A 26229-nucleotide genomic window follows, 5' to 3' on the forward strand; every position below is an offset into this window, starting at 1 on the left:
GTCATACGCCTGAAGCGGCTAAAACTGACAATGGGTGACCAAGCATTTTTTTCCCCAACGCACCGGGGGGGGGGGGGGGGGGGGGGGGGTCACGGGAGTTTTTGACAATTAAAACTGCGCCCACATTTCAGCCCTCTCCCTCGCGCAGCGGCCGCAAACTCACTGATGCGCGAACCCTAACCCAGCCTCTCAGAGTTCTTGCTGCTCTAAACATCAAAATAATTATTTCATTTTCTGTTCCTCACTTCTGATTACCTTCAATGGTGTCTGTTTGTTGCAACCACCAGGTACAAAAACTAACTTGTCTTTATTTGACTATTTTTCTGTCCTGTCTGTTTATTATCTTCCTGCATCTCCTCTCAATCCTAAAGGAAAACTGCTACCTGGGTTTGTATATATTCACCTTATGAGTTACCTTTGAACTGCAGTTCTAAAAGATCTACCGACCGCAAAAACAGCGGAGTGCTCGCTGTTTGACGGCCACATCAGTTAGGTGCCTCACCGGAGGACAAAACAGGTGATGCGTCCCGCTCCACAGCAGCGAAACGCATCAGGCACAAATAAAAGACAGAAAACGTAAAAGGAAATGAGCCGACATGAACGATCGCGTGTTAAATTAGTTTTTGAGGTGGCGACACCTGATTTGATAATGTTACTGTGGCCGTGCTCAGGACGCAGATGTCTGGAGTGCATCAACGATCAGAGCTTTGCATGCGCAAGCTGGTTAAGGTTAGGATGGGGGTGAGGGGAATGTCAGAAGAGGGTAAAGGTCACAATTTGGTTAAATGTCCGTTTTACGGTGGGTGTCAGTACCAACGCTCTGGCACAGCGCACCGCCTCCCGACGCGCAGGAGCTCGTCACCTGCTGCCTTTTCTGAGGACTGCATCTTGTTGGTCATTATCACGTGACAGCGACTAGTCGCTGACAGGCATAAAAAGTCACTACAGAGCAGCCAGCGAGGTCGACTAGTTGATACAACCCCATCTACCTACATTCAATTATCTACCTTCAATAATTCATGGTGATCAATAGTTTGTGATCGATGTGTTTCTGAGTACTTAAAGACTGTTTTAGTCCGTTTTGATTGTTTGTACATATTGTCTTCATGTCTGTTTTTTCTTCTTATTTTTGTCGTGTATTTTTTATCTTACCTGTTGTTTTTTGATGTAAAGCTAACTGTGTGTGTGTGTGTGTGTGTGTGTGTGTGTGTGTGTGTGTGTGTGTGTGTGTGTGTGCTGCCTCTTGGCCAGGTCGTCGCTGTAAATGAGAACAAGTTCTCAGTCGACTCATCTGGAGACATAAAGGTTAAATAAATAAAATAAAGTAGCTGTTGCTGCAGCATCTGCCATTCATGCTGATGTCTGGTGTGTTAGTAGCTGAGAGTAGATGTGTGAGACCATGCATTGTTGACCAAAGCAGCTCCAGCGGGTGTGAAATGTAGGTGAGGCACTCATTTCATCTGCCGTAGCTGCTGGTGCAACTCACTTCCTCCCAGCTTCACCCCAGCAACCCACACGGACCCGGGCATGCACGATGACTCTTTGGGCCATCTCTGTGGGTCGACTCCTTGTTCTGACCCAGAGAGCTCAGTGTGACGTGTCTGTCTGACCCGCTTAGCCACCAGGAAACAGACCGCCGCATTATGTGATGTGCTAAAAACAATTAACCCTCTCATGATCAGGCTGCAGTCAAGGCCTCCTCTCTACAATGGAAGTCTGTGTGTGTGTGTGTGTGTGTGTGTCGGGGGCTTGCACATTTTACTGGAACGAGGCTGACAGTTTCTGGGACAGAAAATAGGCTCCTCAGTCTAAAAGGTCTTGTGTCCCCTTGGAGGGACAACAAGTTCTCCATCTGTGGAATGATGAGAGGTTTCTGGCAGCTGGTCCGGTTACTGCTAACAGCGTCAGGAGGAGAGGACAGGTGAGGGAGGAAGCATGGTTAAGGTTAGCACATTCACCTGGATCTCCTAGTCAGCAGATGAAGTCGCACCATGAACACATTGGTATGGACCAGAGAACTATTCGACCTCATGAAGCCATCATTAGTCATTCACTTGCTTTATGCTGAAAGGATGTGGCGTCCTTATATGGAGATGTGAAACTGGTTATTACCTCACTTCTGGGGTTGGAATAGTAAATTATTTTTAACAGAGGCACACTCGCACGCACGCACACACACACACACACATTTTAGAAAGTCTCATCCTTTTTCTAACCCATCAGTCACAGATAACACCTTCAGTGATGCTCTGTCGCCTTAGAGGCTTGCTGCAGGTTTCCTATTGACTTTAATATTCACACAGAGCTTAGAGTCGGGTAATGGGACATTTATTTAGCATAAAAACATCACTTTGAACAGTGTGACAGCTTCCAAAGGAAGATTTTATCTTTAATAGTGTGAGTTCATGTCTACACGTATGTTCTCTCTGATGAACGTCCAACATGGCTGTGGCTGTTTTCACTCTTCTCTGGACTCTCACTGAGGTCAGGAAGCACACAGCAGCTGTTTTTAAACTACAGCAGAGATACGTTGTGTCCATTCTCTCCAGGGCAGGCTTCAGACAGACTATAAGGTCTGTCTGGTCACATGGAAATTCTCCATCAGTCATCAGTAAAACTTGGAAATAATTTTTCCACCAGTCATCAGCTTTGAACACATTTTTAAGTTCTTTTTTAAACACAGGAAAGTTTTTTTTTTTTTTACTTGCTGACACTTTTGATCACTCTTGTGATCTTCATCAGAGCTAGCCGCTAATGGCGGCGTCACTTCCTTCTCCGTTTATCCGCGGGCAGCAGAGGACGGTGTCGCCCAATGCTGCCCGCGCTCTCCTCATCGATTACACAGTTATGATCTAATGTGTAGACCCCTGGTCTCTGTTCATGGTTCCGTTTGCGTATCTCTATGGCTTCCTTAATCCATCTTTTAGATTTCTGTTGTTCAGTGGTTATGATCCTGGTGTTGTCCCAGTCTACTACAGCGGGTGCAGAATGCTGCTGCTCCACTTTTAACTGGTACGGGGAGGAGTGAACACATCACTCCTGTTCTGTGTACACTGCACTGGCTTCCTGTCCATTTTAGGGTTCATTTTAAACTTCTATTTGTTTTAAAGTCTTTAAACGGTCTTGCCCCGCCCTACCTCTCTGAGCCATTGCGCATTCACTCCTCTTCTCGGTCGCTCAGGTCATCTGACCAGTTGCTCCCGGTCGTTCCAAGGACACAGCGTAAGCTCAGAGGGGATAGGGCCTTCGCTGTTGCTGCTCCCAGACTATGGAAGTCTTTGCCGTCACATCTTAGAAAGACCTCCTCACTGGAAACTTTTAAATCATTTTTGAAGACCCACCTTTTTAGCTTTCGACACCGCATAAAGTTTAGGATTTCTATTTGACTCTAGTGTTTTATTTTAGTATGCTTTTAACTTTTTACTGTATTCTATTTGATTCTGTTGTATGCTTTTATGTTTTTATGTTCAGCACTTTGGTCAGTGAGGGCTGTTTTTAAAGTGCTTTATAAATAAAGTTGGCTTGGCTTTGTGGTTTTCCCTTGTGCGGTGGTCCGTTACGGCTGATTTCTTTATTGCACTTTCTGCTTCTTGTCTTCGGCTTGTTTCCTTCTCACCCTCTTTTCTATGTTCTGATGCTCGTGCGTTGAGTTGGCGTCCGGTTTCTCCTACGTATGTTTTATCGTAGAGTTTGCATGAGATTTCAGTCATCAGCTTTGTTCTGGACCCAGACGAATGGTCGAGCAACAAGTCGTAACATCATCTAAACTGCAAGCAGAACGCAAGTTAAATTATAATCTGAGATATTCACTTATTGATAATCTGCTAAAGAAAACAACAGAATACCTTTAAAATGTAAAATCATTCAAATGCAGACAGTCAGCGCATTTAATAGTGCAAACTTACACGTCGTCTTGTTTACCTGCGGCGCTGTTTTCCTTCCTTCCTCCATAACGGAGCATCGCTCCCGCTGGATTCTTCATCTCCCGACTCTCTGTGTGCTCTAGCAGCCTCCACGTGAAACCTGTGATGTCATCGCTCATCAAAATATTCTCATAAAGCAGGTCGTGAGCAGAGTCGCCTCCGAGTCCCCTGTTAGTTTAGCTCAGTGGTGTTGTTATTCCAGCACTTAATTAAAACGTCATGCTGTTGCAGGCGGTTTCATCACGCCCGCCTCTAAAACATCCTGAGCGCTGTATGAACGCAGTCTGAAGAGGTTCCCCTGGGATGGCAGTCCGAATGCGCCTTTTGATCGGTGCCGTCTGCTCTGCTGCTGCAGAAACCCCAACGTTTTGCTGTCCTTTGGCAATTTCTCTGTGCTTACTAACGTGTCTTTCACTTTTGGCTGGCTCCGTGTCTCTGTTAGAGGTGTCGCTGTGAACTGGGACTTAACAGAGACTGATGATTCGCTGTGGCCAGAAGAGAAATAAGCCGAAGGAGACCCAAAAGACAAAGTAGTTCATTTTGAAGGCAGCTTATCGAGCATCTGTCTTTTCCAGCATGTTAAACGCCCAGTATTCACACATTACAAGTGGCTGATACACTGCCTTCGCTGTCTGGTTTAAAATACCACCAAAACACAGACATTATGCTTTTCTGTGGGGACACGTTAGCTCTGCGTTAGCTACTTGCTAACAGCTGCATGTTTTGGTGTCTGAGTCCTCGCCTGCTATAAACTGTGCGAGGAAATGATGCTGTGTTATAATATATAATACTGATGTAGAGGAACATGTTGAGATTATTGGGAGCCAAGAAGAATTACGAGTAATAGATGAACATGGTTGAGTCACGTCAATGGCTTTTTCCTGTCAACAGCTTTAGAGCCCATCTGTGGTTTGCAGTGTGAGGTTTAGATCACTCACCGTTTTAAATTTAGCCAGAAGGTTTCAGAGTGGAGAGTGCTTTCATGAGACTTTATGTGTTCAGTAACGTCATGCTGTTGCACAGAGGAGTTTTAAATTAAGAACTCAAACTGGTTTTAGAAAGACCCCTTATCAAGCTCCCTCCATCTTTGAAGATCAAGTTCGTTTTTACTTATTATTGTTGAAATCTGATCAGTAACTCTTGAGTTTAGCATGCAGGCTGAACATGAAAAAACAGTCTCCTACACCTATTTCCTGCATTAGCTTCTGAGTGGTCTAGATGCATCTCTTCCAGCTAACTACAGACTTATTTCTAAGCTTCCTTTTTTGAGCAAAATATTGGAAAAATGTGTCTATGTACAACAGTTGGACTTTTTGAATGACAATGATATGCTGGAAACCTTCCAGTTTGGCTTTAAAGTGCTTCATAGTACTGAGACAGCACTGGTGAGAGTCAGGAACAACATTTTACTCGCTACTGATTGTGGCAAAGTTGTCCTGGTGCATGACCACCTTAGGCAATATGTGGAGATTTCTGGTTTGGCTTTCTAGTGGTTTAGATCGTACTTAGCCAATAGAAGGATTAGTTTTAGGATGGGGGGGGGGGGGGGGTTCTCATGTGCCTACTCCAGTCTTCCCTGGGGTGTCCCACAGGGTTCTGTGCTTGGACTGTTACTGTTTTTGATTTATATCCTTCCACTGGGAAATGTTTTGGTATGTTTGGCATCAACTTTCATTTTTTTGCTGATGATTGTCACCCTTGGATTCAGGCAATAATTCTGCTATTAACAGTTTGGTAGATTGTTTGTCTGAAGTAAAGAGGTGGATGCTGAGAATTTTTTCTTTTTTACCTCAATGAAGGAAAGACAGGCAAACCTATATGGGCCAAGTGGCCGTATTGACGCCACTTCAGTTATCTGTGGACCTTTCAGTTCCCAGGTAAAGGCATCAGTTGTTAACCTTGGAGTAAAAATTAATACTGTGTTGGGTTCTGATGCACATGTAAATGGAGTTGTCTCCTCTTTTTATCATATACAACGCTTGGCAAAGGTGAAACTATTCCTGACACGACATGGTCTGGAGGCAGTAGTTCATGCTTTATTACAACCCGCATTGATGATTGTAACTCGGTTTTGTTTGGGGTGAAGCAGAGCACCTTAGCGAGGTTACAACTTATGTAAAACGTGGCTGCCAGATTTCTGGTGGGTAAAAGGAAGTTTGACCATGTTACTCTGGTCCTGGATGAACTGCCTTGGCTACCTGTTGAGTGAAGTTTGTTTTAAAATCCTTATAATGGTTTTGAAATCACTGAATGGTTTGGCTCCATCTTACTTGCAGTCTTCGTTACCGCCATACACCCCGGTACGGGCACTTGTTCAGAGAACGTGTCCTGCTGTCTGTGCCCAGAACATATCTAAAGACGCGAGGTGACAGGTCTTTTTCTGCTGCGGGTCCTAAGATTTGGAATGAGCTACCTATTTCTGTGAAGGCTTCCACTTCAGTGGCAGTTTTAAAGTCAGGCTGAAGATGTTTATATGTGACTTGGCCTTTCCTTCCCAACATGAGTATTGTAATTTTTAACTGCTTGTTGTTGTAGTGTGCACAAATTTCTTTTATTCTATTTTAAACCATTTTTTATTGTGTACTAATTTATTCTAATCTTGTTGCTTAGCCTCTTTTATTTTCTGTTCTGCGCTTTGGTGTTACTTTGTACCTGTAAAGCGCTATATCAATAAAGATTGGGTTGAGTTGAGTTGATAGAAAATAGACGGTGAAACTATAGGATTAGAAAATCCTGACAGATCTGTCACATTGTTTCTTAACATTCATGGACTCACCCAACTTGACTCGACATGGGGGAAGGCAGTTGTTGGTTAAAGCTGTGGTACATAAGTTTGACTTATTAAATAACTTAAAAAATCCTTAAATTTGACCATCTCACCCTGTTCAATAAGTATAAATATTCTTTTATTTTATATTTTTCTCCTAAGTCAGTCCCCTGGCCCCTAGAGCTAAACGAATCATTTCTGCGAGCCTACCACGTTGACCAATAGCGCTGCTTTTCCACCAGGGGGAGCTGTCAGTCAACGAGTACAAACCTCAGTCACCAGTGTGCACAATGGTGCCTCAGTCAGCTTCATGCCACAACAGAGCAAGAAATACTGTTATAGCTTCCTCAACTGCCTTAATGTCTGATACAAAGTTTAAAAGTACTTATTAAAAATTGACCATGAGACATCCTTGACAGTGGTGTAGGACTTACTGTAAATCTTCAATACAGGCCCAGGCCTTTATTCACTCAAGCATATACTGGTTCAGGCCTTTATTTGAAGGAGGCCAGATTTAGAGACAGACTTCAGTTTCAATTTGAGTAAAATATACTACCAGTAGAATGAATAAAAACAACATTTTTTTGTCTATTTGAACCTATAAAACACTAGGTTTGTTTATTGAAAATGTACAGTTTACATTGTACATATGTATGCATATAGAACATTTACAACAAACACCGTTGTTTCAGGCTAAATCCCAGTATGGTAACAAACGTAGCAAACATGCCGGTAGTGCACTGTAAACACTTGGTGATAATTAGGTTATTGATTCACAAACAAAAGGCAACAGACACCTTACTGCTCCAAAGTTTAACCGTTCGTGTCTCGTTTGGTTTGAAGAAAAAATAAAATCCTCCAACTGTTTAATCCTCATCGTCATCCTCTTTGTTAACAGAGTCGCTTTACCTTCAGCGGCTAGCGGTAATATCTAGGTGGATGGTGGCAAGTACGAATAAAAAACTCCAACACATCAGTTTTCCTTTTCTGATGGCTCCCAGCACTTTTCCCTCAGCACCTTCTTAAACTGATCGTCAAGCCTGCCTCAGTGTCCTTCTCCACCCACATATCAATTTTGAAAAATGCAACATTAGAAGGCGTTGCCTGGCGGACCGAGAGGGCGGAGCCGCGACAGTAATGAAGATGGAAGGGTAACGAGACGAAGCTAGCTCTTTTCACTCTGAGCAGTCATTAGAAGTGGAGGACGTTTCTCCCCCTCCTTGCCCAGACACTCGAGAAGAAAGGGACCAAGTCTATTTGGAGGAGACAAGTGGACCTGAGCCTTATTGTTTTGAGCTTGTGAGTTGCCTGAAACCACCGTAACCAACCCAACAGAACCAGCTCTGAATGGTAGGTAGCCGTTAGCTATAGCATTAGATTAGCTGCAGGGTTTGGCTCCACGACCCATACAGAGCTAGTATTCAGCATGTTTTAGATTTATCTGCTTCAACACACCTGGTTTTAATCAGCAACAAATAGCTGAGCTGCTGAACAGCTAATCTAACCTGTTAAAGCAGGAAAACCACTGAAACGTGCTGGATAGCAGCTCTCTAGGATACGGCCAACTATACCCTGGGCTAAAGTTACTGTCTGCTGCAGAGAAAGTTATAAGAAGAACTCATGAGAAAATTATTCTGTAATGTCTTCATTTATGCTACACAATCACAGCCCACTAAAACTGCCCTGATTTCATTATTTATTTACTGTTACCAGCTTTCTGTTGGTCGTAGGTGATCCTGTGGTGGTGTCGTCAGCATCAGGAGCCTCCAGAAGAATGTGTCTTTAAATGATTTCTCTCTTCTCTTAACAGTTATTAATATTTGTTTTATTAATTAAATAAATCTCAATGTATACATTTCCTGTTTTTGTTCATGTCCATAAATATATATAAACACATGCTTGAATTTAAAATGAGCTTTTAGTAAGTTAGTACATTTTATTTCTATAGCCCTTATCACAGACATAGAATCGCAAAGTGCTTCACATAGATCAAAACAAAATAAAACAGTCTTAAAATCATAAATAGATTAACATCATAAAATCAAAATGATCTCTAAACAGAATTAGACAAACATCAGAAAAATAGTCATAAAATCATAACATTTCATAAACAGATGAAAAATAAAATTTTTTAGTTACAAATAAGAAAAGAAAATATTTAGTTAAAGCAGCTTTAAATAAAAGGGTCTTTAGCTGTTGTTTGAAGGGACATTATGGAAGTTTGACAGCCAAAGCATGTATAGAAATAATACATTTCTTCTTCATACATTCTCCTGCAACGCCCTGGTCCTGTAGAATGAGCCCTGGCATTTTTACTGTGATTGCCTGTTTTTCTGTAAAATCACAGAAAAAGAGAGTTGCTCGGGTCGAGCAGGCTGCTTCATGCGCGTTCACGCTCAGGCATCGCCCGTAGCATTTGCTATCAGTAGCTTTAGCAGCAGAGAGTGAGGCAGTGCCACTTTGTCGCTGTTCCTAACGCCTAGTGACAAAGCTAGCTACATTTCTGAGGACCCTTAGCTACTTTCTTCTAGATATTTCCTGCAAATTAGCAACAAAATAGCCATTTTTGCTTCGAACCGTTTTTGGTTTGACGTTGTTTCAGCTGTTATCAAGAATATAAAAGTTACGGATACTGTGAATGTTACTAGAGAGTAGCTCACCTTGTAAGATGTCTGACTCTCATGCAGAAGACCTGGGTTTGATTCTGGGTGTGAACATAGTTCATTTAGAGTTTCTTTTTTACATTAGTTGTATTTTTTTTTTTTACAGTAAGATGCCCAAATTTTTATTTGAGACTCACTGAACGGCATTGAATTCACAAATAAAAAAGATGTGGGTTCAACTTTCATTTTGGAATAATTTTTCGAGCAAGGGAAGGGAATGATCTGAGCATGCAGGAGGACTGACCCATCATAAACCTTTGTCGGCTGTGCTGAAGAGAAAGGTACAGAACCAAATTATTTAATTAATTAGCTGCACGTTCTCCTGTCCTCTGGGCTACACACACACACACACACACACACACACACACACACACACACACACACACACACACACACACATACACGCGGGACTGTCTCAGCTGTTATTTTCGTTAAGGAGTGTGCACGTACAGCATGCGCGCCTCGTGAGGGACAATCGCGAGCATAAAAATCCAAAACTCCGTAAAGTCCCTTTAAAAGTGTCCGGACTCTCAACACTATGTAAGGATAAAGGAAGATCATTCCAGAGTCGGGGTGCAACAGTCTGGAAGGAGTGATCACCTCGACTTTTGTATCTGGTCTTTGGAAGTTCTAGAAGATTCTGGTGGGTGGAACTGATGGCTCGGGTTGGAGCATAAGGCTTTAACAGTTCAGTAATATAGGGAGGAACTTGACCATGTAGAGCATTGAAAGTTATAATCAGGATTCTAAAATGAACTCTAAAGTTAACGGGTAACCACTGCAGACACATCAGAATAGGAGTGATGTGAGCTCTTCTGTTTGCTCCAGTTAGGAGCCTCGCTGCAGAGTTCTGGACCAAGTGAAGGCGGTCAAGGATGTTTTGTTAAAACATGCGAAGAGTGTGTTACAGTAATCTAGACAGGAGGAGATAAATGCATGGAGAACCATTTCTAGTTCATGTTTTGACACCAACCTTCACAGTTTGGAGATATTTCTTAAGTGATAAAAACAGTTTCGGACCAACGTTTTTGAGTGGCCTTCAAGTGACATTAATTGGTCAAAAGGAACACCCAAATTCCTTAAGTTCATCTTGACAGCAGAGGATAAATCAAGTTTTAGACTAATCAGGGGAACCATGCTCTCAGGGGCAGTGATCAGACATTCAGTCTTTTCAGAGTTTAACTGAAAAGAATCAAGTATCTGTCCAAGAGGGGGTATGTGCAGCAGAAACAACAGTGGACCCAAAACAGAGCCTTGGGGTACCCCACGGAACAGATCAGTAGAATCTGATGATTTGATTTCTACAGACACTGTAACTTCTGTTAGAAAGGTACGATTTAATCCAGTCTACAACAGTTCCAGAGATCCCACCGAGTCACCAAGTCTGTTAATTAAGGTGCTGTGATCAACAGTGTCAAAAGCTGCAGAAAGATCTAACAATACTAGCTCTGTGAATTCCCCGTTGTCTGCAGCCATTATGATGTCACTGGAAACTTTAGGCAAAGCTGTTTCCATTGAATGCTTTTTACGAAAACCAGACTGTTGTGTAGTTCCAGAAAAGTAATCAGTTGATCTGCCACGACCTTTTCCAGTATTTTAGAGATAAAGGGTCATTTAGAAATGGGTCTGTAATTTTTAGGCTGAGATGAGCCCAAACTTGTTTTTTTAAGGATGGGTTCAATAACTGCATGTTTGAAAACAGATGGTACAGAGCCAGATTTTAGGGATACATTAATAAAATCTACAATGCATGGGCCAGTTTGGTCAAACATCCTGATTAACAAGGTGGTAGAAATGAACTCAGCAGGGCATGAGGTTGGTTTCATGTGTTTCTGAATGAGGCAAATGTCCTGGAAATCTACAGGAGTAAAGACAGACCATGACTGGGGGGGGGGGGTAGATGGGGGTGAAAAACTTGCCCTGATATCTCTGATTTTATTCTCAAAGAATGCTAAGTTGTTACAGTCAGTAGTAATTGTAGGCAGACTAGAGACAGAGCTGGATGGAGGTTCTCAGTCATCGAAGGATGGCCGGAGGCTTTCCAGGAACAGGAGATGTGGTGTTGTCTCTTCAACGAGAGAGATTTTCATAGATCTCTAGTAAACAAGAATGTATTTTTCAATTTAAAAAAAAGAGAGAGAGCCGTGGCCACCAGATTATTTATTCTGCCAGATGAGCTGATAGGTTACAGGTGTGTGAGGACGTACTCATGCTGTCATAACCAGATGACAGGAGTTATCAGCTGATCACCCAGGCTAATGATGAGATGCAGAAAGAAAACAAAATCCAGGACAGTGTACAATAATAATAATAATAATAATAATAATAATAAAATAATATTAATCTGTGGTGTTGCTCACCTTATGTGCTCTTGTAGCATCTTGACGTGTGCCTGCCTCATGGTGTAGTGTCCATAATTAGCTGAGTGTCCTACAAACAACCAGGGGCTTCATTTATCAAGCTTGCTTATACACAAAACAGGGTCGGAAAACTGCATAAGCAACTTTCCACGCAAACTTTGGGATTTACGAAAGAAAACTTAGCGGAAAAATGTGTGCAACATTAAGTTGACTAAGGACCTGGCTTACGCACATGTTGGACATGGAGAGCACCTGCAGTGCTGCTGCTGAGAAGATACAATTATGAAATCCTGCAGCATTATCACTTGTACTGCTTCGTTTTCACACAGAACAAGACCCCCCACATGCACACACACACACGTGCGCATGCACACACACACACACACACGATCACTCACACACACATGCGCGCCCTTGCTTTGTTAGGGTCGGAGAAAGATCAGGGTACTTCTGTGGTGCTTCTGTTGTTAGATCTGACGGCAGCCTTCGACACAGTTGACCACGCGATTCTACTCGATCGCTTGGAACGATGGGTTGGGATCAAAGGGTCTGCTCTGGACTGGTTTAGATCGTATCTCCACAACAGGACATTCTGCGTTAAACTGGGTGATGTTTTTTCATCTTGGGAGGGGCTCCGCTGGGGGGTCCCGCAGGGATCGATCCTTGGTCCTCTTTTGTTTGCCATTTATCTGCTACCTCTGGGGTCAATCTTTCGTAAACATGGCCTATCATTCCATCTCTATGCTGACGATTGCCAGATTTACTCTCCATTGTGTCAGGAGAAAGGTCACTCTATCCAGTCCATTGTGTCCTGTCTTAATGAGGTGAAGTGTTGGCTAATGGCCAACTATCTACATCTGAATGAGGGAAAGACAGAGCTCATTGTTTTTCACCCCAACAGCAGGAATGTGGATTGTTATGTTGATCTTGGGCCTCTTTCTCCCTACTCAAAACCAGTTGTTACCAGTTTGGGGGTGAAACTTGATGCTGGACTTAAATTTGATGCTCACATCAACTCTGTGATCCGGCCCAGTTTCTTTCACCTGAGACGCCTTGCAAAAATCAAGCATATGCTGTCAAGAGCCCACCTGGAGCGGGTACTGCATGCCTTTGTTATTTCTAGGCTTGATTACTGCAACTCTCTTTATTCAGGGTTGTGTCAGTCATCACTGCGTCGCCTACAGGTTGTGCAGAACAGCGCAGCCAGGTTCCTGACTGGGACCAGGAAACGGGACCACATCAGTCCGGTTCTGGCCTCCCTGCACTGGCTTCCGGTTTGCTATCGTTCACAATTCAAAATCCTCGTCTTTGTTTATCATTTCTTCCAGGGTGGTGGTCCCCTCTATCTAGCCACACTCCTGAACAGACACTCCCCATCACGCGCTCTGCGCTCCTCTGACCAAGGCCTGCTCCCTGTCCCTCGTTCTAGGTGTCGTACTCGCGGGGACCGGGCTTTCTCAGTCCTAGCACCGTCACTCTGGAACCAGTTGCCACCCTCAGTTAGGCTGTCCCCCTCTCTGCCAGTCTTTAAGAGTCACCTAAAAACACACCTCCTCCGCTTGGCGTTTCCAGAACATGTTTGATTTTGGCCCTCTTTTATGTTAAATTTATTTCACAGTTTTCATTGGTTCACTCAATCCATTGTTTTACACATTTGTCCTGTACCTGAATGTTTCACCTATTTTGTAATTTGTATTTTGTAATTTGAATTGCTTTTATTTTTGATTTATTCAATATATTTACTTTCAACTGAACCATGTTCAGCGCTTTGGGCTTCCTGACAGGGTTGCGGAAGGCGCTTTATAAATAAAGCTTTGATATGATTTGATTTGAAAGTGTGCTTTTACTTTTCTTAGTGATTTGCGTTACCATGGTGATGTTATTAGCAACAACAAAAAAACTGCAAAAAGTCCCCCTCGTGGAGAGTTTGATGCATTTTAAATGTGCTTTTTTGCTTTTAAGTGCATGGTGTATGAAAATACAGTTGTGGTCAGAAGTTTACATACACTTGTGAAAAATATAATATAATGGCTCTACTGAGTGTCCCGTTATTTCTAAAACTCTGATTTTCCTCTGATAGAGTGATTGGAACAGATACTTCTTTGTCTTCATGAAGTTTGGTTCTTTAATGTCTTTATTATGGGTTAACAGAGAAAAGTGATCACATTTGCTGGGTCACAAATATACATACAGCAACATGAACTAGCAATTTTGGTGACTTAGGCCCTGTCCACACGTAGCCGGGGATCTGCCAAAACGTAGATATTTTCCTACGTTTTGGCCTGTCATCCACACGAAAACTGAGTTTTTTCACACGAAAACGGATCTTTTTAAAAACTCCGGCCAGAGTGAAGATCTGCGTTTTCTCCATTTTGGGTGTCTGCGTGTGGACGGACAAAACCGGAGTTTTGAGGTCCGCAACGTCACTTTCCGCGACAAAAAAATGCTGACATCACGTGTGCGACCTATGTTTACACTAGCCGGCATCATGGAAGCCTTCAGAGCTGCGCTCTGTCACTACCCGATCCATCAATTGTCCAAGCGCTTTCTGCTTGTTTGTTTTTGCAAGCGGAATTTCTGCTCCTTGCGGAAGACCACAGACGAAGGACGAGGTTAAGAACGGGGGAAGTACTGCCGCCTACAGGTCTGGCATGTCCTGAACAACGTATTTATCCGGGTACGTGTGGACAGAGTTTGTTTTTAAAACGCGGTGGTGTGGATGCAAGTTTTTGGAGGGGCGGATATTCGTTTTTAATAAACCCCGGCTACGTGTGGACTAGGCCTTAGAAACGTGTGAACTGAGCTTCATAGCATGGCCTCTTAACTTCTTGTGAGTGATTATGAGTGACTACAGCTGGTGAATTCTCTTAGGCCAGGTAAATAGGGCTCATTGGATACAAACGCCCACAAACGCTACAATGGGAAAGTCAAAGGAGCTCAGCATGGATCTGAAAAAGCAAATTATTGACTTGAACAAGTCAGGAAAGTCACTTGGGGCCATTTCAAAGCAGCTGCAGGTCCCAAGAGCAACAGTGCAAACAATTGTTTGTAAGTATAAGGTGCATGGCACTGTTTCATCACTGCCATGATCAGGAAGAAAACGCAAGCTATCACCTGCTGCTGAGAGAAAATTGGTCAGGAGGGTAAAGAGTGAACCAAGAATCACCAAAAAGCAGATCTGCCAAGAATTAGAAGCTGCTGGAACACAGGTGTCATTGTCCACAGTCAAACGTGTTTTGCATCTCCATGGACTGAGAGGCTGCTGTGCAAGAAGGAAGCCCTTGCTCCAAAAGCGGCACCTTAAGGCTCGACTGAAGTTTGCTGCTGATCACATGAACAAAGATAAGACCTTCTGGAGGAAAGTTCTGTGGTCAGATGAGACAAAAATCGAGCTTTTTGGCCACAATGCCCAGCGATATATTTGGAGGAGAAAAGGTGAGGCCTTTAACCCCAAGAACACCATGCCTACAGTCAAGCATGGTGGTGGGAATATTATGCTGTGGGGCTGTTTTGCTGCCAATGGAACTGGTGCTTTACAGAGAGTAAATGGGATAATGAAGAAGGAGGATTACCTTCACATTCTTCAACATAACCTAAAATCATCAGCACGAAGGTTGGGTCTTGGGCGCAGTTGGGTGTTCCAACAGGACAATGACCCCAAACACACATCAAAAGTGGTAAAGGAATGGCTAAATCAGGCTAGAATAAGGGTTTTAGAATGGCCTTCCCAAAGTCCTGACTTAAACCCCATTGAAAACATGTGGACAGTGCTGAAGAAACAAGTCCATGTCAGAAAGCCATCAAATTTAACTGAACTTCACCAATTCTGTCAAGAGGAGTGGTCAAAGATTCAACCAGAAGCTTGCCAGAAGCTTGTGGATGGCTACCAAAAGCACCTAATTGAAGTGAAAATGGCTAAGGGACATGTAACCAAATATTAGCACTGCTGTATGTATATTTGTGACCCAGCAAATGTGATCACTTTCTCTGTTAACCCATAATAAAGACATTAAAGAACTTTAGGTTACTGTCGTAACCCCGGTTCTCTGAGTAACAGGAGTGAGATGTCTCACTATGGGATACGCCCCTCCGCGGATTCCTCAGAAGCACTTATCTCAATACGCCAATCCTGATTGGCCAGTGACCGTGACGTACGCGTCACCTGCTACTATAAGTAGCAAGCGTCCCAACGTACGCACTATTCAAGATAAACACCTCTTCTCGCTTTGCCCAGCAAGAAGGGTTGTCTGGTGAGACATCTCACTCATGTTACTCAGAGAACCGGGGTTACGACAGTAACCTAAATTTCTCTTTCTTAACATTCGTTTCGATGTCTCACTATGGGATATGGAGACTCCCGTATTGCCAGACAGCTTATCCAGCGATCACCAACCTACAAGGATACGTCTTGGCCCGCCAAAGACCCCACACTCAGAATCGTGTGAGTCATTGCAGGGACCGAAACATCAAGCTTATAGAAGCGTGCAAATGCAAGTGGAGAAGCCCAACTTGCTGCAGCACAAATCTCCTGGATTGACAGCCCCCGAAAAAGGTCCCAAGAAGCAGACAGGCCCCTAGTAGAATGGGCCCTGAGCCCAACAGGTGCCTGAATGCCCTGACAGGAGTAAGCCATAGAAATAGCCTCCACAATCCAGTGGGAAAGCCGCTGCTTTGTGACGGGTTTCCCCTTACGAGGCCCACCCCATGACACAAAAAGCTGGTCCCCCCTGCGAAGGTTCTCCGTCCGATTCACATACTCCTTGAGCGCGCGAATCGGACACAGCTTGTGCAACCGCTCCTCCTCAGGAGAGGAGAAGGGTGGTGGGTAGAAAGCTGTGAGGATAATAGGAGAAAAGGAGCCCACCACCTTAGGCACAAAGGCAGGGTTGGGCTTCACGGACACCTTCATGTCACCTGGTGCAAACTGGGTGCAGGATGGGTGCACAGAGAGAGCCTGTAAGTCACTAACTCGCTTTGCAGATACCAAAGCCAGGAGTAGCACCACCTTAAGAGACAGGATCTTAAGGTCCAGGCCATCCCTAGGTTCAAATGGAGGCCCGGAGAGGGCCGACAGCACCAAAGACAGATCCCATGAGGGCACCAGGGGTCGAGACACAGGGAGAAGCCTGCGAGCGCCCCTCATGAAGCTACACACCAGGGGGTGTTGGCCTGCCAATTTCCTCCCAAAACCCAAGTGTCGGGCGGAAATGGCTGCTAGGTACACTTTAATGGTGGAGAAAGCCTTCTTCCCACCCAACAAGTCTTGCAGGAAAGACAGAATGACGTTCACCGGGCATTGGAAGGGTGAGACCTCCCTGCCCTGACACCAGGCTTCAAACACCCTCCATTTACAGTCATATAGGGACCTAGTGGAGGGGGCCCTAGCATTCTGAATGGTTCGAATGACTGCCTGGGGCAGCTCTGCTGACACTAGCCCACACCCCTCAGGGGCCAGGCCCACAGGGCCAGCCGTTCTGGATGAGGGTGGAAGATCGAGCCTCCCGCTTGGGACACCAGGTCCCTGCGAAGCGGCAGTTTCCAAGGTTGGCCCTCCAGGAGCTGGAAAATGTCCGCCACCCAATGCATGGCTGGCCAGTATGGGGCCACCAGAATGAGAGTGTGGCGCTGGGTTCGTACCCTCAGCAAGGTGGGTGGCATCAGGGCCACTGGGGGAAAAGCGTAAAGCAGTCCCCGTGGCCAGTCGTGCGCCAGCGCATCCACGCCGAGTGGAGCGTCTCGGTCACGCAGGGAGAAGAACAGAGGACACTGAGTATTCTCCTTGGAGGCAAAAAGATCCACTACGGCTGTGCCGAACCGGATCCAAATCTGTTCCAACACTGCTGGATGCAGGCTCCAATCCCCGTACAGGGGTGTCCCTCTGGACAACAGATCCGCCCCCCGATTCAGAACACCCCGGACGTGGGTGGCTCTGATTGAGAGGAGATGCCTGCTGCACCATAGGATCAGTCTGCGTGCCAGCGTGTGTAACCGCATGGAGCGCAGCCCCCCCTGGCAGTTTATATAAGCCACAGTCGTGGTGTTGTCTGTTCTCACTAGGACATGATGGCCGGAGAGAAAAGGCAGGAAGCGCCTCAGGGCCAGAAAGACCGCGAGGAGTTCCAGATAATTTATGTGTGTCCCCCAGAGCTCTCTGCTCCACACACCCCTGACAGAGCGACCGTCCAGGAGCCCCCCCAACCTGACAGGCTCGCATCTGTCGTGACCACTTTCCTCACGAGAACCAACCCCAAAGGCACCCCCTGTGCCAAGAGGGAGGGGTTACGCCAACAGCGGAGCGCTGCGACGCACGCTGCAGAGACCATCACCCTGCACGCTCTGTGGCGCACTGGAGAGAGACCCAGAGAAGCCACCCAGCGTTGAAAATCTCTCATGTGTAGACGGCCGAGTGGTACCACTGAAATAGCCGACGCCATGAGACCCAAAAGCCTGAGGCATAACGCAAACCGCACCGAACTGTGTAGGCGGAAGCGCGCCAGGCAGAACAAGAGCGCGTTCACGCGCGGTGCCGAGAGACGGGCCGTGAACGCCCCTGAGTCCAGATTCAGACCTAGAAAGGTTGTTTTCTGGGAGGGGAGTAAAGCGCTTTTCTGCCAGTTTATTCTGAAACCCAGACCACACAAGTGATGGATCACAACCAGCGTGTTTGACGCTGCCTCCTCTCTGGACCGTGCCAGCAGGAGCCAGTCGTCTAAATACGTGGCCAGCCGAATGCCCCTCCCTCTCAGAGGGGCGATCGCCGCCTCCGTACACCTGACAAACACCCTTGGGCTCAGCGAGAGGCCGAATGGGAGCACGGTGTATTCGTAACACACTCCCTGAATGACAAACCTCAGAAATGTCCTGTGTGGAGGGTACACGGGAATATGAAAGTATGCGTCCCTCAGGTCGATTGAGGTGAACCAGTCGTTCTGGTGAATCAGACGCAAAAGGGATGAGAGCGTGAGCATTTTGAATCTGTAATTTCTGAGGCATTGGTTCAGGGCCCTCAGATCCAGGATCGGGCGAATCCCGGTCCCTCCCCGCTTCGGGACCAGGAAGTACCTGGAGTAGAAACCGCTTGAGACCGATCGGGAGGCACAATGCATATTGCTCCCTTCTCCAGCAGGGAGGAGATTTCTCCCTGAAGGATGTGAGCTGATGTCCCCTGGGCGTGGGAGAACACTACGCTGGAGAATCGAGGAGGAACAGAAGCGAATTGGAGCCTGTAACCTCTCGAAATAGTTCTCAGCACCCAACGTGAAGCAGAACCCGCTGTCCATTCCTCCATGTGAGTGGAGAGCGGTGACACAGCCATGACACACGGAGCAGCAGCTCCCTCCAGAGGTTGTGGGGAGGCGGTGCTCGTGGCAGCCACTGCGCATGCGCGGGGGCTTTGTGCTTTGACGGCCCAGGCGTACGGGGACGACCCGTGGCTGGCGGGAAAGTCCGCCAGGGGTCACCCCCGCCTGGAACCACTCATGGGTGACATTTTTATTGATTTTTGCTGCGCCCTTGACATCTTGTCTGGATGCGACAGCGAACCTTTTAATGCTCCTTGAGCGTGACATGTTTGTGAAAACAATGTGAGTGCTTGTGACATGTGTTTCGAGCTGGTACCGCCGGCTGCACGTCCTGGCCCCACCCTGGACCGCTCGGGAACTCTGCCGGAGGGGTTCCGTGCGGGGGGGGAGAAAGCACCATGGCAACATAAAACAGGAGGAGCTGGCGAACGGGGAACTGCCAGCTGCAGCGTCGGGAGGGAAGAACTCCGACAGGCTGCCCTCATCTTCCTCCTCACCTGCTGACCGCCGTGTCTGGTGGATTGTCCCGGCAGCGGAGCAGCTTGGTTGCCGGATCCCTGAGGCCAAACTGGTCGAGGCGCTGAGCCCGAAGGAGCTGGTTGGACAGCCTGAGGCTTCGGGCGCTTTGGGATCTGGAACTGAGGCTGGGCTTGGGCAGCTGCCTGAGGCAGGTTCGACCGAGCCGGCAGCGCCGGTGAGGGTTTACGGGGAAGGCAGAGCTGAAGGGCTTCATCCTCTTTCCTTTTGGCCGCACACCGTTGCTGCATTGAAGCCACGGCAGAGCTAAAAATGCCTTCAGGCACGATTGGCATGTCCAAAATGTCCTCCTTCTCTCTCTCAGAGAGGTTGGTGAGGATCAGCCATCGTGCACGTTCTTAAAGCACCATCATGCCCATAGCTTTAGCCGTAGACTGGACCGCGCAGCGCAGCACACGCAGGCAGATGTCGGTCAGTACGGTGATTTCCTCCCACACCTCCGGGCCCGGCTTCGCATTCATGTCCTCACAGAGCTCGGCTTGGTACGCCGAGAGCATGGAGGAGACGTTCAAAGCTCGGACCGAGATGGCGGCAGCCTTGTACGCCCTCTCGTTCAGCGCCGACTGGAAGCGGTCCGCCTTTGCAGGGAGAGCGGGAGGCCTGGAGGAAGTCGCCGAGAGCCGTGGGTGCAGGTGGGCTGCAACCAGCGGTTCCATTGGCGGCATGCGAAGCATGCCAGCCTTCTCCATCCCTTCGAAGTCCAGCGAGGAGGCTCCTTGGACAGGAGACCTGGAGCTGAACGGGTGTTTGTCCCAGGAGGATCTCACTTCTTGGAGAAGCTCCGGGAAGGCGGGAAGGAGGGGCTTTGCCGCCCTCGTGGCCTGAGGCAGCTTCTTTCCCTCGTAGCGGGATCTGACAGCCTCAGTGACCACGGTGGGCCAAGGGATGTCGAGCCTGGTCGCAGCGCGTCTGCAGACTGACTGCATGTCCAGGTGGGCGGCCGGAGAAGCCGCTCCATCCCTGGGAGAGGACGGAAAGCTAGGCATGGAGGCCTGAGCGATGGGGAGAAAGACGTCGTCCTCCTCATCCTCCTCTGAAATGAGGAGTTCCGAGGTGTCCTCGTCGTCTCCGTAGTCCAACTCCAACACGTCCTCGGCGGGGTGGCTCGGACCGGCCAGTTCGAGCTGTGAGCCCCAGCTGAGTTTGGCACACGGTTCCGGCTCCGGGAGGACATGTTCGCTGGCGTCCCCAGGCGGTGGCCCAGGGGCCGGCAGGCAAGGGTCCTTCCCCGACAGGCTAGCTTGGCGCGCTAGCCGCCGGCGAAGGCTCTTCATGGTGAAGCAAGCACAGCTCTCACATGACCCGGGGACCTCCAATGCCAGCTGGGCGTGTTCCAGCCCGAGGCAGCTCGAGCAGACCCTGTGCGGGTCTTTGCTTGAGATTTTGTTCCCACAGGTACAGAGGCGAGCTCCTGCGCCGTCGACTCCTCTGGTGGGAGGAGCGGCTTCCATGTCGGCTAACTGGTGTGTTAGCACAGAACGAACAGATGCACTGGAGTGTGAAGCTGCTCGTTATGCCCCGAGCCTATGGTGAAGGTCAGGACAGAAGGACGGTAAGTTAACGTTCAGCGACGGAGAGAATATTAAAAGGCTCCGTCTGTGAACAGTTGAGCTAACTTACCTCAGAGATAAGCGACCACCGAAGCGAGAAGAGGTGATTGAATAGTGCGTACGTTGGGACGCTTGCTACTTATAGTAGCAGGTGACGCGTACGTCACGGTCACTGGCCAATCAGGATTGGCGTATTGAGATAAGTGCTTCTGAGGAATCAGCGGAGGGGCGTATCCCATAGTGAGACATCGAAACGAATGTTAAGAAAGAGAACCAAACTTCATGAATGTTGTTTGTGACAAAGAAGTATCTGTTCCAATCACTCTATCAGAGAAAAATCTGAGTTTTAGAAGTAACGGGACACTCAGTAGAGCCATTACATTATATTTTTTACAAGTGTATGTAAACTTCTGACCACAACTGTACTTCACTTTCTTTAAACGTACCAAAACGTCTGATGAAGGCATGGTTCAAACCCCACAGGAAGTCAGCCATTTTGGTTAGATGTCTCAATTTTCTTATTTTTACATACATTGTCCTAGGGCTTTTGACCTACAGACATCAAAATGATACATTATGCTATTGAGGCAACTGGGAACAAAAGTTGTGAAAAGAGATTTCAAAAGTTGACTGTGTGGCTTTTGAAGTCTCAATTATTGACTTTTTCCAATAAACTCCTTGGTTTATTAACTTAGAGACTTATGATCAGAGCAATATCAAACTTTGTGTCGGACCACAGATCAGATCTCAAGACAATGACAGTGTCATTTTCTGCCATCATCCAAGCCACGCCCCCTGTAACCAGGAAGCCTATTGTTAAACTCTAAGGTAAATATGGCCTGTATTTGTATAGCTCCTTTTTAGGGTTCTATAACCCCCCAAGGCGTTTCACAACACAATCAGTCATTCACCCATTTACACACTGATGGTGATGAGCTACGATGTAGCCACAGCGGCCCTGGGGCGCACTGACAGAGGCGAGGCTGCCCAGCACAGGTGCCACCGGTCCCTCCGACCACCACCAGCAGGAAAAGTGGGTTAAGTGTCTTGCTCAAAGACACAACAGCAGAATTCTCTGGTCAGAGGTGGGATTGAACCTGCAACCTTCAGATTACTGAACAACCCGCTCTCTCTCCTGAGCTACTGCGGTCCATCCTTGAGCATTAGACACTGTCCAATTACCGAAGTTGGTGTAATGAAGCATCTATTGCTGGAAGATTTGGAGGGATGTTGGGGCTGTGGCGGTGGAATGAATTCTGATGTCATGGCGTGGCCTTACATTTGGTTGTAATGGGTCCGATCCATTTGGACGAGAACCTCTTGCCACAAGAACAGTTTCTTCCCATCTGCAGGCTCCTGAATGTCAATCTGACCACTCCAGTTGATATGTTCCAGTCACATGACCCTATGTTGTGTTGCCACCTGAACTGATCCACTCTGACAAGTACCTACACTGACTTGTATGAAGTGGCTTCTTCTCTAATGATTGATTTCCTGTATTATTATCATTTCATTGTGTTTATTTCTTTTTCAAAATTTCCTTATGTTGCGATTCTGGCACATATGACAATAAAACCTTCAGATTCTGAACATGATGGATATTAATCCAGCCCCTAGTGAACCTGGTCTAATTCCGCTACATTCGCCTCCAAGTTTAATAACTTCCACAAACAAGTTCACAACCGCACCACCCTCCTAAGCCTGGGCCAGGGCCCCGCTGCCCCCCTGAGGCTCCGCCCCTGTATGTGGGGTTGCTGCTGCAGCGCTGTATGGATCATTCCTGTTGTTTCACTGTTTGGTGCCCTCTGCTGACGGGTGCCTTTAGACCAGCGATGCAGTTATTCTCTGGCTTTGCAGACAGGAAGTGACTTGTTGTGAGTCATCCACCAACAACTGTGATGGAATAAAACAGCTTATATGATGGCTGAATGGTAATATTTTAAAATGACCACTTTAGCTTTTTCTTTTTGGCTGTCAGACGTAAACCTGACGTAGCTGCAGCCTGACCCCAGCAACAGGCTCCCACCCCTCTGGTGTCACAGTTACATCTAATTCAGGTTGGAGAGAAGAGTGCTCTGGGTTCAATCCAGACAGCAGATAGGTTCACATGGAGACATGAAACAGGTCCAGCACCGGAATCCACCGGGCGTGCTGCTTATGTGGGCGAGGTCTGATGAGGATTCCTGTGGTGAAGCGTCAGGCTGAACCCTGAAAATTCACCACAGCACCCACTGATCTGACAATGATGTCTAGCTTTAACCCCCCTCATCCAGGCTGCTGTCTGTGGTCGGTGTGACTCGGTCTCTAGTTGCAGAGATGTTTGACCACATGATCAGCAGAGGATCCTGGAGAAGGTCCCCAGATCCAGTCCAAACAGCTGGATGGATCAGCTCCAGGTGCTGAAAGTCACAAACATTAGAAAGTCAGGAGAAGAGTTGTTTATTTGCTCCGGACGTGGACGCGTGTGCTCCTAACTTGTAAAACCCTAACCCACAAACACAGAGAGAAAAAACATCTGAACTCTGAAAGCACTTTGAGGTGTGATTTCCTTCCCGTGTCTCCGCAGGGTATTAAAGAGGACCCGGCCCAGCAGAAAGAGCCAAAGTTCCTGAGTAAAGCTGGCTGGGTGAAGAAAGCTCACGGCAGACTGCTGACAAGCTACAAAGAGCGATACGTCCATGTGGAGAAAACGGAGATGGTGGTGTATGAAAACGAGGTAACTGGACTGACTGCAGCTCTTTGGTTCTAGGTGATGGTGATGAAGACCTAAAGACTGGCTTGTGTCATGTTGGGACAGCAACGTTTTATTTTACTCTGCTGCAGGATCTGAAGAACTGCCTGGAAAGACTTGATCTGGAAAATTATGATACCTGTCATGAATTAAAGAGCCCGTTCAAGAAAAAGCACCGGCTGATTTTGATCCGATCCCCCAAGTCTGGACATAAGGTGAGTGACGCTGCCTGGTGTGTTCAGAGTCAGTGAGCAGCGAACTCTGAAAGCTGTCCATCAGCTGGCCAGGAAAGGTTAAAAACATGGCCTTCAAAGTAAAAGCTGTGCAGTGGTGTTTTATAAACATCTTCACAGGTGTCGTAGTCACACATTTACTGTGGATTCCAGCAGTCTGACATGGGCTGGTCAGAGAGCGTCTGAGGGCCGTGTGTGGCCAACGTCCCATTTAGAGGGACGTACCAACACATGACAACACTATGGTGTCAAAATGGTGCCAGAACACACGCACGCCGTTTCTATGTCCAACATCGCACATGTAAACGTGACATGCACAAGGAAGTTATGACTCATGACGAGAGGGCATTGTACGCTGAGCGAGTGAACAGTGTCTACTAGCACACAAGCATCTGCACAAGTGACTGAAGGCAGCCGTGCATGCACGCACTGGCCAACGAGCACATGGCAGTGACAAGCACACGCAAGGCAGCCTCACCCCGTGCTTGGTTGCTGACTTGCTCCCTCGACTCTTGGCACTCTGGGGGCGGGGCCTGTAGCTGATCTGCCCCGCCCCCCACCCCAAGAGCCCATTGGCTTCCTCTTCGACCACAATTGCGGTAGCAGGACAACAAATCTGTGCATTACTGCCACCATGTGGTATGGAGAGGGATAAGAAGTGTTTACCCAAAATACACTTTCCCGTTTTAAAAAAGTTCACTAATGCCTGATAGCTACGACTCATTTTCATTTATTTTATTCTTACTCATCATGTCGGAAAAAACTGAAAAAACTAATCAAGCTGGGTGTCGAGGACTTCCAACAAGTGTTCCAGATGTGAAATGTGTGCACGGTTACGTGTGACTTTATAGACATCATATGCGCGCGCACACACACACACACACACACACACACACACACACACACACACGCACGCACACACACACACACACACACACTTGTCCTAGATCTCGTCCTGGTGCTGCTTAGCTCAGTCCAGACAGAACAGCCTAGAGGTTTCTGACCCAGAGTAAAGATGGCGGTGCTTCCTGTCATCAGCAGGTCCACGATTTAAAGTTTCAGACTCAAACCGCCGAGGAGAAGGATGCCTGGATTAAAGCCCTCTCTGATGGCATCAACCGTGCGAAGAACAAGGTTTTTGATGAGGTAAACGTGTGTGATCCAGTGTCGGAGTGTGTCCTGACCCGACACCTCCTAAAGCTCACTCTGTCGTGGTTCTGCAGGTGAAGGTTGATGAAAGCAGCAACTTGGAGCATGTCACTCGAACCAGACCCAAAGGGAACCGAAACCGGCGCCCGCCGACCAGGATACACATGAAAGAGGTGTGTGTGTGTGTGATTCAGAGACAAGCTGTTAACTCCTTTTGCTTAGGCTAAGGTGGTTTAGTACAGGTAACCCACCAAACCTCACCTGTCACCTGTTAACATCCACTACTGTAATATTTACGTTGGATTTTTTTCCCTTTTACTGTCTATTTTGCTTTATTTTGTTTCATAAATTTGGATTTAATGTCACTTTCTGAGGATTTGTGACGGATAATCTGAACTAAACACCAAGCAGAACCAGCGAACGGCATTACTTTTAGATCTGAACCATCTGAAGCCCTGCGTTGGTCCTGATCCATCCAGGATCTCCTGCTGCAGCTCTGTGATGTTATCTGGACCCATCTGCGGTTCCTCTCAGTAACAACGAGCTCAGCAGGTAAAGAAGATCCAGTAGAAACAGCTCCAGGGGTTCAGTGCTGACACAAGGAGAAGATATGTGAGGTCCAAACGGATGTAGAGCACGCTGCTTTCCACTAAACTAACTTGAGCTGTTTGTTGTTGAAGGTGGCTGATGTGTCGTCTGATGGGATCCTGCGTTTGGATCTTAATCTCGACGATGCAGTTATGCCAAACGGGACTCAGCTCACCAGCACTGACGGAGCCGAGCTCTCTAAAGACGTGCTGCACCCGAGCCCTCAGTCAGCTGGACAGGAGGGCACTGGTACTGAGCCAGAGGCTGCTTCTCAGAAGGTCATCAAGCCCCCGATGCCTCCTACCAAAGAGGCTAAACCCAGTGCAGCCTCTGAGGACCAACCTGAGAACGATGATAGTCCAGCGATAAAGGTTTGTAGATGTGCTGCTGTGCAGAAACATCTGGGAAGCTGTTTAAACATGTTTGT

At 47.0% G+C, this 26229-nt stretch overlaps 1 protein-coding gene across 3 annotated transcripts in view; it reads left to right on the forward strand.

The window, feature by feature from the left end:
• Window positions 1-26229, forward strand: part of plekho2 (pleckstrin homology domain containing, family O member 2) — a 32819-nt gene that overhangs the window by 5221 nt on the left and 1369 nt on the right. For 2 of the 3 annotated variants that reach the window (XM_054735270.2, XM_070554624.1), the window contains exons 2-6: window positions 23668-23817; window positions 23925-24047; window positions 25104-25211; window positions 25289-25387; window positions 25895-26173. In XM_054735270.2, coding sequence (XP_054591245.2) covers window positions 23668-23817; window positions 23925-24047; window positions 25104-25211; window positions 25289-25387; window positions 25895-26173 — 759 coding nt within the window. The remainder of the gene's footprint in view (window positions 1-23667; window positions 23818-23924; window positions 24048-25103; window positions 25212-25288; window positions 25388-25894; window positions 26174-26229) is intronic. The other variant, XM_054735271.2, reaches the window with a different exon arrangement.

The sequence above is a fragment of the Nothobranchius furzeri genome, chromosome 9 (genome assembly GCF_043380555.1).
Source record: "Nothobranchius furzeri strain GRZ-AD chromosome 9, NfurGRZ-RIMD1, whole genome shotgun sequence".
Lineage (NCBI taxonomy): Eukaryota > Metazoa > Chordata > Actinopteri > Cyprinodontiformes > Nothobranchiidae > Nothobranchius > Nothobranchius furzeri.